The 16,838-nt window shown below is 43.4% G+C and overlaps 1 protein-coding gene across 1 annotated transcript in view; it reads right to left on the minus strand.

The window, feature by feature from the left end:
- Window positions 1-504: 504 nt before the first annotated feature.
- LOC136626748 (zinc finger protein 850-like) overlaps window positions 505-16,838 on the minus strand; it is a 139,613-nt gene continuing 123,279 nt past the window's right edge. The window contains exons 14-19 of the mRNA XM_066601754.1: window positions 4,821-4,933; window positions 4,284-4,463; window positions 4,071-4,194; window positions 3,924-3,988; window positions 3,451-3,553; window positions 505-2,968 (exon numbers count right to left, since the gene is read on the minus strand). Coding sequence (XP_066457851.1) covers window positions 1,956-2,968; window positions 3,451-3,553; window positions 3,924-3,988; window positions 4,071-4,194; window positions 4,284-4,463; window positions 4,821-4,933 — 1,598 coding nt within the window. The 3' untranslated portion in view covers window positions 505-1,955. The remainder of the gene's footprint in view (window positions 2,969-3,450; window positions 3,554-3,923; window positions 3,989-4,070; window positions 4,195-4,283; window positions 4,464-4,820; window positions 4,934-16,838) is intronic.

The raw sequence follows: 16,838 nt of genomic DNA on the forward strand, positions 1-16,838 counted from the left end.
ACCCAACCTTCTAACAAATGCACAAAATACAAGAAATTATTCAAGCTGTCTCAAAAGTATGCTTAGTGTCCCCCTCCAAGTGGCAGTAGCTATACACAAGGTCTTAAGCTGTGTCTCCCCATGATACGGATGAGAAATATTTTTTACCACATTTATTTGTCAGATAAAAGAACTTGAAGATGCAATCAGTTAGATGAAACACTAATGTAAGGCATATTACTGTCAGTGAAAAAACTGACTACCCTAGGCCACTAAACATGGCATTCCATTATGCCATTATTATGGGCACATGATGATTTCATTATGAGGATGCTGATAGGGTGAAGGAGGGAGCCCAATAGCTCACCAAACCCTCTAGATGCTGTTGTCAACAGTAGCAGTATCTATCGGCCTAAATCACTGGAAATTGAGCTAAATTTAATCCTAGAAGCTGCAGAGAAACAGTGCTGGTCATTACGAGTGCTGGGAAGGAAGGAATGTTTTTTAATTTTTTTAGTACTATTTATCAATTTGTCTGCTTTGCTGGCTCTACCTGCCCTCCTCTTACCCTTGCTGTTGGGGTCTCCCAGGGCTCGGTCCTCAGCCCCCTCCTCTTCTCCATCTACACTGGCTCTGTTGGACAGACCATCAGGAGATTTGGTTTCCAGTGCCATCTCTATGCTGATGATACCCAGCTATACACGTCCTCCTGGGACATCACAGCAACATACCTCCAGAACGCCACCGACTGTCCACTATCTCTAACACTATGTCCTCTCTCTACCTAAAATTGAACCTCTCAAAAACTGACCTACTGGTGTTTTCACCCTCTAGTAACCGACCTCATCCTGACATCTCCATCTCCAAGTGTGGCACCACCATAACTCCCAGACAGCACGCCCACTGCCTTGGGGTCATATTCGACTCTGACCTCTCCTTCATCCCCTACATCCAAGCTCTTGCCCAAACCTGTCAGTTGCACCTCAAGAACATCGCTAAAATACACCCTTTTCTCACCATGGACACGTTAAAAATGCTCACTGTTACCCCTATCCACTCTCGGCTCAATTATTGCAACTCGCTGCTGATAGGCCTCCCCTGCTCCAGACTATACCCTCTACAATCCATCCTGAATGCAGCAGCCAGGCTTATCTTCCTGTCCAGCTGCTACTTGGACGCCTCTGCCCTGTGCCGGTCACTGCACTGGCTGCCTGTCAAATACAGAATACAATTTAAACTCATTACCCTCATCCACAAAGTGCTCCACAGCACCGCCTACCCTACATTGCTTCCCTCATCTCAATCCACCAGCCAGCCCGGGCCCTTCGCTCTGCTAATAAAATCAGACTGAGTGCCCCTCTAATTTGAACCTCTCATTCCCGCCTCCAAGACTTCTCAAGAGCAGCACCAGTCCTCTGGAACGTGCTACCAAAAAATATCCGGGCAATCACTGACACACTAAACTTCAGGCGTGCTCTAAAAACACACCTCTTCAGGGAGGCATACCATATCCCCTAAACCAAAGCCCTCAGTACTCCACCTGCTAACATGTTCCCTGTCCCACAGACTACAATCCCTGCTAACCGTAATCAACCAGAACCTGCAGTCATCCTAATTCCGCCACTATACGGTCTGACCATTGTTTGTGTGTATAGTATCCCTCACTCTCCACCTCGCCATACAGTGCACATCTCCAGCCATTTTACCTTCTGTATCACCCCATTACTTGCAGTATGTAAGCTCGTTGGAGCAGGACCCTCACCCCTATTGTTTTCACCAATTGATTACTTCATGTAACCGTTGTTTTGTGTTATTTCCCCTGTATTGTAAGCGCTGCAGAAAATGTTGGCGCTATATAAATAAAGATTATTGTCATTATTATTAATTAAAAAGAATAGCTAAAACAATAACAAAAAATTGCTTCTTCTCTGATGAATTATTTGATGGTTAAGAAAATGTGGCTGAAATTCAAAATATTAATATGGCTTCTCCCCCATGTGATTTCTCTGATGTTTAACAAGACATTTTTTATCGGTAAAACATTTCTTATATTCTGAAGATGAAAATGGCTTCTCTCCCGTGTGAGTTCTCTGATGTCTAACAAGATCTGATTTCTGAGTAAACCTTTTCCCACATTCAGGACATGAATATGGCTTCTCCCCTGTGTGAGTTCTCTGATGGTTAACAAGGTATCTTTTCTGGGTAAAACATGCCTCACATTCTAAACATGAAAATGGCTTCTCCCCCGTGTGACTTCTCTGATGGTTAACGAAATTTGATTTCCTGGTAAAACTTTTCCCACATTCAAGACATGAAAATAACTTCTCCCCCGTGTGACTTCTCTGATGGTTAACGAAATCTGATTTCCTGGTAAAACTTTTCCCACATTCTGAACATGAAAATGGCTTCTCCCCTGTGTGAATTCTCCGATGATTAACAAGATGTGCTTTCTGCGTAAAACATTTCCCACATTCAGAACATAAAAATGGCTTCTCTCCAGTGTGAGTGCTCTGATGTCTAAGAAGAGCTGATTTCTCGGTAAAACATTTCCCACATTCCGAACATGAAAATGGTTTCTCTCCTGTGTGAATTCTTGTATGTTTACTAAGATATGATTTCTGGGTAAAACATTTCCCACATTCTGCACATGAAAATGGCTTCTCCACCATTTGAGTTCTCTGATGTCTAATATTATGTGATTTCTGGGGAAATCTTTTCCCAAATTCTGAACATAAATATGGCTTTTTTCTTGTGTCAACTCCTTCATGTTCAACATCTCTTCTGTAAATTTTGTGTTGCCAACTAGTCTGTGATGAATCAGAAGATGGAAGCTGTTTAGAGGGATCAGATGATAGGTCGTTGCTGTGAAAGACTGAGGGTATATCTGGGATAGTGTCAGGCTCTACATATGTATCTTGTATGATATCATGTTCTTCCACTGTACAATCTGTTGATATCAGATGTCCCTCTGAACTCCTGGCATCGTCATCTGCCGAGAATAAAACAGATTCTAATATTTTTGAATATAAAATAACAATTATATATATTTTTTTATATTTCTATATTACATATTCATACAAATTGAATTTCTAAAAGCATTTCCCAACAATAGTTCTCACAATATTTAATGGGGCACCTAATCTGACAACCAATCTAATGGACCAAAGCTTTCTGTATTTTTCATCTCCATTGAAACCGAGTACTTCCACATTGTAGGACAAAGGCCGCACCATGGCCGAAACATCACTGCTTTTATGGAAAAGAAATAAAGAAGGCATCTTACGATGCTGAACATCTTTTATTGAAAATCTCTTTGTGCTGCTCTGTTACTTGCTTTTCGTATTGTCTTGAGGGATCCAGGAAGTCAGGATCTACTACTGAGTGTGCACTTATATGGCTTTCCAAAAAGTTGGATCAATTTCTGTTGTACTGCTGGAATCAACACATTATCTTCTCTACATGTAGTCTCACCTGGGGGGTTATCTGTAGGGATCTCCTCTTTACACGGCTGATACCCCCTCACATGTGTCTCTGTAGCATCAATATGGAGCAGATCTTCTTCCGGATTCACAAGCTGTGAAATAAATATTGTAAAAGTCATCACACAGTTGGAGAAGTCGTGTGGAAGGTTTTAAATGGCCAGAAAAGGTCATTAATTAGTATGAGGAGTCGGAATGACATGACAGCAGTAGTGATCTGGGCCAAATAGCTGCAGGTCTCCTGTATAACTCCAACCTGTTGCTTCTTTATTCCAACCAGAAGTCTCCAGAACCAGAAAATAGTGATAAGATGTGGAGATCTAATGTCTGCGGTCGGCTCTAATCCTGTCATCTCCAGCTTTCGCATTACACAAATATCAATCATATAATAAGACTGAACACAAGACCTTCCCAGCCATCCTACAGACCAGAGGGGAGATTTCATGAGACCTTCTCTCCATCTACCTGATCATCCTGTGGAAGAAGAGGTCGGGGACATCTCTCCGCTGCTGTTCTCTTACTGGATCTACCTGCAGAAAACACAGACAGCCACTAAATTAATTCTCTACATACAAATAATAAAGGCCGTGTGGATTTAGTCCTGTTTATTACCTGGTGGTGGGAGGAACTGGTGGTCCTCCATCATGACGTCCTTGTACAGATTCTTGTGGCCTTCTAAATACTCCCACTCCTCCATAGAGAAATAAACAGTGATGTCCTGACACCTTATAGGAACCTGACAACACAATGATACTGTCATCACCCAGACACGTTATACCGCCACAGCGTTACTGTATAATGTCCCAGCATTCCCAGCAGCGTCACCTCTCCAGTCAGCAGCTCAATCATCTTGTTGGTGAGTTCTAGGATCTTCTGCTCATTGATCTCCTCTAGTATCAGGGGGTGAGGTGGAGGCCCTGTGATTGGGCTCAGAGGTCTTCCCCATCCATCAGACACCGGGGCCTGACAGCCATCACTAGAGGTCTTCTTCACTACCGTGTAATCCTGTTTATGGGGATATACATCCATCAATATCACTGCAGGCATTTCCAGAGTCCTTCATGTCTCTATTATATCCATGTGTTATTAAGGTTCTGTTCACCTCTGTGTTCATCAATTTCTTTGTTCTACTCATCGAGTGTCAGATCTATTATATAGTCGACATCAGCAGCACCCAAGAACCCCATTGCCTTATAATAGATCTGTTGGGTATCTGTCATTTTACTAGCAAAACTGCCCAGCCGGCTCTATTATTTTCCAGCATTTATGATGAATCGGCAGTAAATCCTCTGCCGTAGATGTGACCAGAGACTGACAGAGATAAGAATGATGGAACGTGACGTCATCCCCAGAATCTCTCACCTCTCCTGTAAGCTGGAAGAGTATCTCTAGGGTGAGGTTGAATATACTCTCCGCCATCTTGTCCCGGTTCCTCTCCATCCTTGTCGAGTCAATCAGGAAAATCACCTGGCATATAAAATATCAGCCGAGGATCCTGGATCGAAAAAAGAGAAGACAATGCAAAATCATACACAATCCTGTAATAATACAGCATTTAGTACTGTACTTTAAACCCATGCTATGGTAAATTTATGGTGCAGGTTTAAAGCTCCTGTAATCTAGTAGGTGCAAATTGGGTGTTTTTTGGTGGTCTACTCACAGCCGGGGTCCTACTGTAACGGCTGAGAGTAGAGAAACCTCCATTCCCGACCATTTAATCTTTTCTATGCCTCAATCAATAGCAATTATAAGCTGCATGTAAATGGGTAAGAGGGAGAGGGGTGTCCCCCATCAGCACCACATGATGTGATCATGATGATGGGTTACCATGGCAGCAGGAAGCCTAACAAAAGCCTCCGTGTCCGTCATATATCTCAGCCTTTCAGATCTCAGCACTGTCAAAGCCTAATAGGCTACGGCATATACATAGTATACTGCATTAAAATAATGCATTGGATTATTTTAGAAATGTACTAATCAAATCTTCAAGTCAACCTTGAGAGATTAAAACAAAGTGTTCAGAAATGTTCAATAACAGCTTAGTGAAAAAAATCCAATGTAAAATAAAAAAAATAACCCACAAAACAAAGTGGTGCCAGTAAATATACAACTTGTCCTTAAGAAAACAAGCCCTCATATGGCTATGTCGACAAAAAAAAAAAAATAAAGATGTGATGGCACTTTTAACAAGACAATGAAAAACATAGCTGGGTCATCAACCCCCCAGGAGTTTGTTTCAATATCTGTCCATTCTGCAAGAAAAGAACATTACAGTTTTGGACGGAGTTTGTTCTGTTTTAAATGGCTTTAGCTCCGGTTGTATCAGAGCTATTGATATGCTTCTGATGTCATTGTGAAGCTAACATTTTTGGCATTATGACACCATAAGTTTGTCTGTAGCCCTTACACGAGGCTTTCATCATTGACAAAATATAACAAACAAAAAATCTACACAAATTTGGTATTGCCACATCCATAACAACCCGCACTGCAAAATATTATATGATTTCTTCCACATTAATTCAAGACACGCTACAACAGGCCCTTTTGGAGAACTGCCTACTTCTTTTATGATATTGCTATTATAGTACTATTAAAACCCAGTAAAGCTCTGGGGGGGCGTGGCCTGGATGGAGAAGGAAGCAGCAGCATGAGAGTGAAGCTCCGTACCTCCAGGCAACAGAATAAAATAACCCATGGCTCACCTCACAGCTGCAGAGACAGCTAAAAGTGAAAGCTAAGAAAGGAGGCAGATGAAGTGGGGGCAAAACCAGCTCACAGACTTCCTCATAGCCTGTGATCAGGAAAGCGCATCAGAGCGGACAGCAGTGGGACCCACTGTGGTGAAGAAACTGATGCTGGGAGCAGTGGACGGAGGAGATTTCCTGCTCCCTGATCAAATGGCAGACAGTAGCAGCAGGGAGAGCAGAGAGAGGAGGAGGACAGTCTTCCAAGCACATGGCCAAATGCAGAGCCGTCGCCACCTTGCAGGGACAGCCCAAATTCCACAAAAGACAGAATAGAGCAGCAATCACCCTATAGAGCAGTATTTCCCAAACTCCAGTCTTCATGGACACCCACAGGTCATGATTTCTGGATTTTCTCAATATTGTACAGGTGATCTAATTATTGTGAGTGCCTCACAGACAGGTGTTCTTACTATAGGATATCCTGAAAACATGACCTGTGGGGATCCCTGAGGAATAGAGTTTGGGAAACTATAGAGCAAAGGAGCCTCCAGCTCTGCCTGACACAGCAATTGCAGATAAGTCATCACAAAGCCCCAGAGGAAGAAGATCCTTTACTTACAAATTTTCTGCAGCACCAAGGCAGCATCAGAATGCTTCATCAGAGATATGATAATAGCTCTGAGGCGCTCTTTGTAAAAGGACATAACCTCACTGAACGCTAAACTTAATTCCACCATTAATGCACTAGGGGGCAGAGTGGATCATCTGGAGGCTAAGATGGGTAAACTAACAAATTTACATAACAAATTAGTTGACGCACATTATAGTATAGCTGATGATCCTGAAAGTATCAAACTAAAGCTAGCAGAGCTCGAGGATAGAAGGAGACACAACATAAAAATGCCAGGCTAGCAATAACACTCTCCTCGGTGGATCTCCCAGAATTCATAAATCGTCTTATCAAAATGCTGCTCCCAGACTCCAAACAGGAGGAACTAATCATGGATAGGGTTCACAGGCTACCACGTCCAAAAACAATATCTGAGAATGTTCCTAGGGACATCGTAGAACGTGTACATTTCTTTTATATCATAGAAAGTATGATGCAAGCAGTGAGGGAATCTTCCACAGCCCTACGATAAGATCCAAATCTTTGCCGACTTATCCCAGGCAACTATTCTTGCAAGCAAAAAATACAATCCTATCACCTCCCTTCTCCAGGAAAATAGCATCCCATACAAATGGGGATTTCCAACAAAGCTCATAATAGTTAAAGACGTCATCCCTTAAGTTCTCTCAAAGCCCAAAGAAGGCCAAGACACACTATAAAAATAAGGTATCAATACTAAGGAACAAAACTACTTGCCTATCTCAGGAGTGGTCCAAAACACACCATTTCAGAATAAGGATGGATAGACTAAAACAGACCCGACAATAACCCCAATCTTAAACTGCTGTAAAAGTGGAAGCAACAGAGGAGTTCTCTTTCAGGGAGAGAGAGGGGGGACCCGACCTATCCCACCTCTGTCGCCAATATGTCAAGGATCAACTACTCCAACTGCTCTTGCTGCTATAACCGCTTTTGACGGCAGAGCTTCCATTGATCACTCCAGCGGAGTTGCAAGCATAGAATTGTTTGAATACAAGCGGATTTGTACCCAGCTTTCCCAGGCTTCTGACCCACATGCAGAATGAAAGCTCAAGTGACCCCCTGATCCAGTCTTATGTCTCCAGCATTCTGGAATACCCACACACACTCGCAGCCACCACCAGCTTTTAAAAGTTAGCTGAAAACCAGACTATGAATTATGAACACATTTTCATAGTTATGGTTCCTTTTAAAACGGACAAGGTTCAACTAATAAACTGTAGATTTATTCTAAAAAATACTAGCAGTGCTAAATATCAATATGTATGTAAAAATATACAGAAAAGGATGTTACAATGAAGACAAGATTTATAGGCATACACAACAGACAGTACTTAAAATAAAACAAGGGGAAAATAACAGAAAGATATCGGATTTGGGATGCTCAGCCCAGGGTTCTGATTTGTGCAGAGTCACAGGAAAAAACAGGACAGTCCATACACTGTGGCGGACCTCTGAAGGTCTGACTCCCAGGACCTATCCCCCCCCCCTTCCGGGTTCTTAAAGGTTTCCCCAGAACACACCTCCATCCACCCTCTCTGGGGTCATTCAGGAGGGGTGGGGTGGAGGTGGAGGTATCTGTGGAAAAACCATAATTCCCTATTTGTGCCATATCTCGGCAGGAGATAATCTGATCGGGAATATACCTGTCATATTTCCCATCATGAGTTTATCTACTCAGCAATAAAAAGTATGACCTGGAAATTATAGCTAGGTACACGGATACACCATTTGGAAGGTGTTCTGGGTCCGCACCTCAATTTGTGTAGATGCATTTTATTCGGCTGGCCTGCCTGATTCCGTTAATATAATTCATATGAGGCTAGGACCTTCGCACAACCAATAATGCTTATTAAGAGATTTTCTTCTGATTTGAATCTTGGAGCCAGGATGTCTGTGGGTAATACCAGAGGTGTCAATTCTCGCTAGCAGGGGGTATTTACTATCCTCCTGTCCCTTGCTTAAGGCCTATTAAGACACAACGATTATCGCTCAAAATTCGCTCAAAAGCCATCTTTTGAGTGATAAAAATTGCATGTAAACGCGCGGCCATTGTGCACTTTTCATGCACTATTCGTTCATCGCTAACTTTTAGCAAGCTAAAAGTCAGCGATCACTCTCTTATCAGCACCGCACTCTGTTCGGTGCTGATAAGAGAGTTCTCAGTGGCATACCAGCATTCTTTCAGCTGGTATCCCGCACAGAGCTTTTAGTGATAGCTCTGAGAACAAAGCAGCTCCTGCTGTTCTCGGCACTATCAGCTCAGCGGGATACCCACTAAGAGCTCTGAGAACAAAGCTGTCTTCTGCAAACAGGGGGAACCTTAATGCACACACTAATAAGCTCTTAAAGGGGTGGTCTCGCGAAAGCAAGTGGGTCTATACACTTCTGTATGGCCATATTAATGCACTTTGTAATATACATCGTGCATTAAATATGAGCCATACAGAAGTTATTCACTTACCTGCTCCGTTGCTAGCGTCCCCGTTGCCATGGTTCCGTCTAACTTCGGTGTCTTCTTGCCTTTTTAGACGCGCTTGCGCAGATCCGTCTTCTCCCTTCTTCTCCCTTCGGCTCCGCTCGGCAGCATCGGCATTTTGGCTCCGCCCCCTTGTACGCATCATCGCGTAGCTCCGCCCCATGACGTGTGCCGGTTCCAGCCTCCTGATTGGCTGGAATCGGCACATGACGGGGGCGGAGCTACGCGATGACGCGAAAAGGGGGCGGAGCCAAAACTCCGATGCTTCCAAGACCAGCCGAAGGGAGAAGATGCATCTGCGCAAGCGCGTCTAAAAAAGCAAGAAGACACCGAAGTTAGACGGAACCATGGCAACGGGGACGCTAGCAACGGAGCAGGTAAGTGAATAACTTCTGTATGGCTCATATTTAATGCACGATGTATATTACAAAGTGCATTAATATGGCCATACAGAAGTGTATAGACCCACTTGCTTTCGCGAGACCACCCCTTTAAGTAGCTAATTAGCTATTTAAGAGCTCAAGGAAAGTGATCCCTCAAAACTGTCACTCTGGTGCGCTGACTCCCTACCCTACTTAGGAATCGCCCTAACTCCCTCAGCTGACGCCCTCCCTTCAGCAAACTTTCCCTTCTTGAAGACCTCAATACAAAAAGAACTAGATCGCCTCTCCACATACGAGCCCAGCTGGATGGGCAGGGTGATACTGTACAAAATGAATATACTTCCTCGAATTTTGTACTACTTCAGGACCATCGCGGTACCTATCCCGGACTCCATATTTGCCACATTTCACCAGCAAATGTGCAAGTTCATATGGAGAGGAGCAAAACCCAGAGTGGCATTTTCTATCCTAAACAGGCCTCTGAAATTCGGAGGATTGGGCATTCCCAACCTCCGAAACTACCATAAAACCTTCTTAATCGACCAGACCAGACACTGGTTTAACTCTGAGACTGATAAAAAATGGGCGACTATTGAATCAACCACAACAGGAGCTCCCAACTGGAAGACTTATCTCTTAGCTAACTCAATACAACTTCAAGGAGACCCACAACTCCTCCCGTCAGTGAAGGCCTCACTACAAGCATGGCACACAATAGGAGGAGGTGTAAAAGCAGAACAAAGCACAACAACAATCCCTCTCCCACTTCGCACCCTAAAACACTTAATCCCAGACCTCTCCTTTCACAACTGGCCACACAAAGCATCCATGACTATTTCAGACCTGTTCCAGGGTAGCAACCTACTTGACTTTCGACAGATACAGGAAAAATATGCAGTTCCCCCATCAGAACAATATACATATCTCCGTATCTGCAACTACTTAAAAGCTCATAAAGCCACCTCCGTATCCCTTCCAGACCCTCTTAACGACCTGTTAAACGCAAAAATAGCAACACAGAAAAAAATAACAAAAACCATATGCACCTGTCTTTCTGGCATCCAATTTTTCAAGAAAACGATAAATTTCCTAAACTGGGAAAAAGACTTGAATAAGAAATTCTCTCAAAACATGTGGTGCGATGCCCTTAAATGGGCCCACAAGTCCTCCGCCTGCGCCTCTCACTGGGAACAATACCAAAAACTTTTAACCAGAGGGTATTGCTCTCCATTAAGATTGTCACAGATGAAAAAAGACATCTCACCTCTTTGCTGGAGAGGTTGTGGGGGAACCGGGTCTCTACTCCACATATTCTGGTCCTGCCCCCACATACGCCAATACTGGACTAAAATTTCACAATATATCTCCAACCTGCTACACACCTCAAACAAATTAAAACCTCAATTTGCTCTGCTTTTAATAGGTATAGGAAACACACCCAGAAACCACAGAGTAATAGTATCTCACATACTACATGCATCGCGAGGTCTCATAGCGAGGAATTGGAGATCCAAACATATTCCATCTATAGAAGAAATGCAGGATATTGTCTCATTAAACTGTGTACACGAAAGATTGATTGCCCATCAAAAAGACACACTACCCCAGTTTCGTAAAAATTGGGCAGTGTGGGCCCAAGCAATGAAAATGCCAATAGGCTACGACTAGTCGGGAACTAGTCCCCATCTTCTCCATCCTCTACCCCTTGCCCCTTCCCCTCCCCTCTATCTTCCCATCCTGCACCGCCTACCCGCTAACCCTGCCTAATGGAGGATATGAGGGAACACACCAAATATTCCAGGGGGACGGGGGCCATCTCATCCCCTACCGCAAAGCCTACCCACAAGAGTATTTTCTTCGGACCAACAAGAACAAAGACTTTATAGGAGCATCATTCGAAAATACAGTGTCAACGAGTTTAGGTACCTTAGAGTTAAAGGGGTTGTCCGGCCATAAACATTAGATCTCATTACTTCTGTTTGCCCAATACAATGCACTTTGTAATATACATTGTGCATGGTAAATGAGGCAAACAGAAGTTATTGACTTACCTGTAGGGGTGCCCCCCCCTGTGTTGCTCCTCGGTCGTCCCTGGTTACGACAAGAAATCTTCTTTTCTTGTCGGGCCGGCTCCAGGTCTTGACGGGACGTCGGGGACGCGCTTCTCACTTCTGCTCTCTACTGCGCATGTGCAGTAGAACTTCAGCTGCTGGGAACCTCTCCCAGGGGGCGCGCGGCTGCTGGCATCTGTAAGGTAAGTGGACGGCCGGGCTCTCGCAGGGGGGGGGGGAGGCAGAGGGGTGTGTGTGTGTGTGCTGCTGGTGGTGGTGACCGGGCAGTCAGGAGTCCCGGGGGGGGGGGGGGGCGGGCTCTCGCAGGGGGGGGTGTGTGCTGCTGGTGGTGGCCGGGCTGTCAGGAGTCCCGGGGGGGGGGGGGATAAGTGGACGGCCGGGCTCTCGCAGGGGGGAGAGGGGTGTGTGTGTTGCTGGTGGTGACCGGGCTGTCAGGAGTCCCGGGGGGGTAAGTGGACGGCCGGGCTCTCGCAGAAGGGGGGGGGAGGGTGTGTGTGCTGCTGGTGTCGGCCGGGCTGTCAGAAGGGGGGGGGGGGGCATGTGTATGTGTGTGTAGGGCATGCTTGGTGCTACTTTCACTTTCAATAGCCGACGATCGTCAGCTATTGAAAGTGCTGCTAGAGATCAGGATCTGCTCCTACAGCTCTGACAGGTGTAGCAGTAGATTATTTCATCTTCCCCAGCATGTTCCCTCATCACTGGAGGCTGTGACACTGCAGTGTCCAGTGATGAGGGGACATGCCGGGGAGATGAAGGAAACTCCTGCTAACAGCTGTCAGAGCTGTAGGAGCAGATCGCACTGCTCTCCCTGCTCTCTCATTACTTTGAATGGGGCCAGCCGGCTGCTGGCTCCATTCAAAGCAATGAAGCGTGCATGATGCCGGTCCTCCAGTCATGTGGCCGGTGTCATCGGGAGCGCGCACTGAGGAGAGAGAGGCAGCAGTGCATCATGGGAACTACCCAGCGGCGCCATCTTTGAAAAATCCTTCAGGCAAACTTTATAAGGTAAGAAAAGGAATAAAAAGGTGAGCAAAATATCATTTTTCATGGTTAAAGCTGTAATGTGTGATGCTTCTCCACTACAGGGCATTCATTGGGGAAAAAAAAAATCAGTTTCGCCGGCGGACAACTCCTTTAAGGTTAAGTCTATTTCCTGATTTTCCCCTGCCCCCCCTTCTCCTTCCCTCCAACTTTCCTTTTTCCCCGTTTAGAAATAAGTTGTAACATGCAACTCTGTAAAACATTGATTGCGAAACAATTATCTAATCCTTGTACATGTTGTATGAACCAAATGCCAATAAAAATTCTTTGATTTAAAAAAAAACAAAAACTGTCACTCAAACTACCGTTTGAGTGAAATGTGAGTGATCATCTTGCCGTGTAGATGTAGCTTTACTTTATTGCCATCATGATCAAAGACTTCCTGAAGCCAAATGCATATCAGAGACCTCTCAGATGTGAGGGAGGAAGGGAAAATATAAAATATTGAGAAGTTCAGCTTTTCCAGTATCCAGAGAGGCAAGGTGATATGGAAAATAAATAAGAGCATTCAAACCATGCATTACATGGCCAACAACAATTACAGGAGAATGATGGCAAACACAGTAAAACAAAAGAGTCAAGAACATTCCCTTCCTAATAGATAATAAACTCAAACACAAAGTAAGCAACCCCCTAGATATTGGTTGATGGGAAAGAAATAGCGTTGAACAGAACAGGAAGACCACCAAACAAATTGTGTGGGAGAAAGAGCAGAAAGCTGACAGGGAAGGTGACAAGATGTGGTTTTGAAAAGTATGAGGGCAAGGTGATAACACATGAAGTTAAATGACAACTGTAACAGAGAGAATCCTGACTACATGCTGACAGTACATAGCAATTTAGCAATGTACCATATTGGACATGCAAGCAGCAATTGCGGTTCATTCTCCTCATCAGTGTATACGTCCGGCACACATTTTGACTGACGACACAGAAAGACGAGACAGTAGAGAAATTCTTTGTCAGACTACCGATGGGGTAGAACCAAAATAATCTTTCAGATCAGCGTCTGCTTGATTCAGTTTATGGGCTTGGGAAGCCATTGAGGTAGGGCTGAAAAAGCTATTATGTGTATAAAAAAAGCTGCAGTACTGTGCTTTGTTGTTGCTTCTGCTTTCTCTTATCTCCTCAGCTTTAACGATGTGAGCATAATGCTAAGCAGCAAAAGGTGGGACCTGTAAATTTCAGTTGCTAAAACTTCATGAGTGTGTGTCTCTGGGACACAAAAAAGGGAGGGAAAGCAAAATCTTGGCTCGCTGGAAAACTAACCACTGCTTCCTTAAATTGAATAGACATGTGCATGATTGTGCTGTGATTCTTCCTGGTTGACTCCTCCCATTTCCCCAAAAGGGGGAAAGGTTTCTCATACACAGTATGAGTGTATGTGTTGTATATGGAATGTGTGTGTTGGTGAACAGGAACGATCAAGTGTGAGTGAAGACAGTCAAACAATTAGCTGAATTCAAAGGGGTGAAGCTAGATGAAGTAAAAAGAAAAGAGTACGTAATCCCTCCTCAGGAAAGGAGTGAGTAAGAATCAAAGGTCTGAGAGATTACAGAATGCTAAGGAAAAAATACAGTGCTGTGTGGAAAGCTGAGTGCAGTGCCTAAGGAAAGTTTGGTAGATAAATACATTTGTATTAATGCGCTTGACACGTCTGATAAGTGCATTGCAAACAGAATAAGATTAATAACAAATTTGCTTAAAGGGTAAATGTATTTGCTTACAGGGTATCACATTTCCAATGTAGGTGCATTTACAATGTCAGAGACTGTTAGTGAAATGAATTTGACTCCATGTTCTTTCCTATGCATAGCCATTTTGTAGCAGGTAGCCATGATGTATGCCTCTTTCATTTGCATTCATTTTAAAATGAGAATTTGTAGATATTAAATAGTTGCTCAAAAAGCCTTGAGTGAACAGCGAGGCCAGAGCTGCCAGGAGATAGCTATGAAGCATCCAGACTGACTGGCATGTCAAGATGATTTGTTCCTCACTGTTCACACATGTTCAAAATATTTATATCAAACATTTTATTGTTATACATTCCTGTACCCGTGTTCCAAGAAGTCAATCATATATGATTACAATGCGTGTATTTGGTGATTTAGATGTTAAATTCTTTATCATGCATATTCATATTTGTGTTTTTTTTTTTTTATGAACCAATGGTAATAAATCAATATAATAAATTTGAATTATTGTAATTGAAGCATGTGCCTCTATAAAAACTGTTGCCTGTCAATTCATAGGTAACTTTTGATCGCATTCAGTTGTGTTGTGGTATAACAAGTTATTTCTGAGCTTGAACAAACAAATAACTAATTTGAAACCCAGAAGCATACTTGGGAATGCAAGCTTTAAGCTTTCACTAACATTTGCTGCCCAACAAGGGCATTGGGTCTTACTCCAGGCCCCAGCGAAGAATTCAGTGCTTTTCACTCCCCTGGGAGACAGAGACAGAGTGCGCTCTACAAATGAAAAAGTAAGAAACTTTATTTCTTACAAATTGTCTGTCTTTCTCTGCAGCTGTGATTTGCCTATCTGCACTGGAGACGGAGGGAATATTATAATCATGCTTTGATCCATGCAAAGAACCCAACAGGCCGGTATGTTTTTGGGTAATTTTGGAATCTGTACGAGAATGTTGTCCGGCCATTTGTGAGGTGAGTGCTGTGAATGCATATTATTGCCTGAGAAAAAGATTGAGTAAATGAATAGCAAAGTTCAAGGGACTGAAAGGAAGAGGTAGTTAGAGTTAGTTAGGAAGTCTGGTCTGCTTTGGAGCGCGTGGTTGTTAGAGAATGATATCTCACTTCCCCCTTCTTCTTCCAAATCTGACTGACATTCCTTAGAAGACAGTGGACGTCTAATACGTAGTGACTGTGTTGTAAAATGTACAAAAAATTGTTTCGATTTAACACTGTAGATGATCGATAGCAATTGAATTTTGGCAAATTTGGTATATACGCATTAAGAGGAAGGGTTGGGTTTTCTTTTTCTCTGCTCTCCCGAGTGTGTGTCCTTCTGTATTGACCATAGAATCTGAGATTGAAGCAGGACAACAGAAGTGCTAAGCAGCTTGTTGTTTGAGTATATCACCCAGGAGGAAGTACCTTGTTGTTGTATACTACTACTACTGAGAGTTGCATAAGGCTCACATTTAGCATTTCTTCAATTACTGTGAGCTGAACAGGCTGTTGATACTGAGGCAAAAGCTTGTTTTCAAAAATACAGACCTGTGCCATGAGTTGTGGAAGAAACAGCTCCAGAGGGGTTCTCTAAATTGTGACCAGAAGATGAAACTGTAAGTATTTATGTGTGCAGAGAGAGGGGAGACAAGCCAGACCTGGGCCATAAGAGACAGAGAAACCTGAGGTAAGCTATGGGTGATGTGCTAAAAAATAGTGTTAAACAGGGCTGGAAGACCACCAAGCAGATTGTGTGGGAGAGAATGATGAAAAAGCTATTGGAGTTCTTGACAAGATGTGGTTTTGATGGGTATGAAGGCAAGGTGATAACATATGAACTCAATGACAACTGTGACAGTGAAAATCTTTGTGCCTGTATGCTGTAAGGAAAGGAGAGAGCCCTAGGGTTTACCAGGCTAAGCAAACAATTATCAAGAAAATTGCCTAAGAGTTTTACCCTCCCAAACAGAAAATAATTAATTGCACACTTTATTAACATATATGCGCTCAAAAAAGGACAAAGACACTTTAAAATAAAGGAGTAGGTGGCTAAACTAGATCTGGACTATATTCAAGAGGAACTAAGTGTATGTTAGCTAGGCAAGCTGAAAGGGTGATACAAAAGTGTGAGTTAATAGAGGTACTATGCAAGCAGCCTGATTATATGTTTCCTAGGTAAGCTGAAAGGGCAGTCATTTATAGCCACTATCATATTATAGCATGCTGTCCTCAGGAAAACAACATAACTGCAAGCAGCCAATACTGGGACGCACAGGGTCCCAGTATAAAGATGCTATAAGAAGAAGCCAAGATATAAGATTCAGTAAATTGCTATGCTAAGTATGTCTAAATCACAGTTGTGATATAGGCTGAAA

This window comes from Eleutherodactylus coqui, chromosome 4 (genome assembly GCF_035609145.1).
Source record: "Eleutherodactylus coqui strain aEleCoq1 chromosome 4, aEleCoq1.hap1, whole genome shotgun sequence".
NCBI classification, from domain to species: Eukaryota; Metazoa; Chordata; class Amphibia; order Anura; family Eleutherodactylidae; genus Eleutherodactylus; species Eleutherodactylus coqui.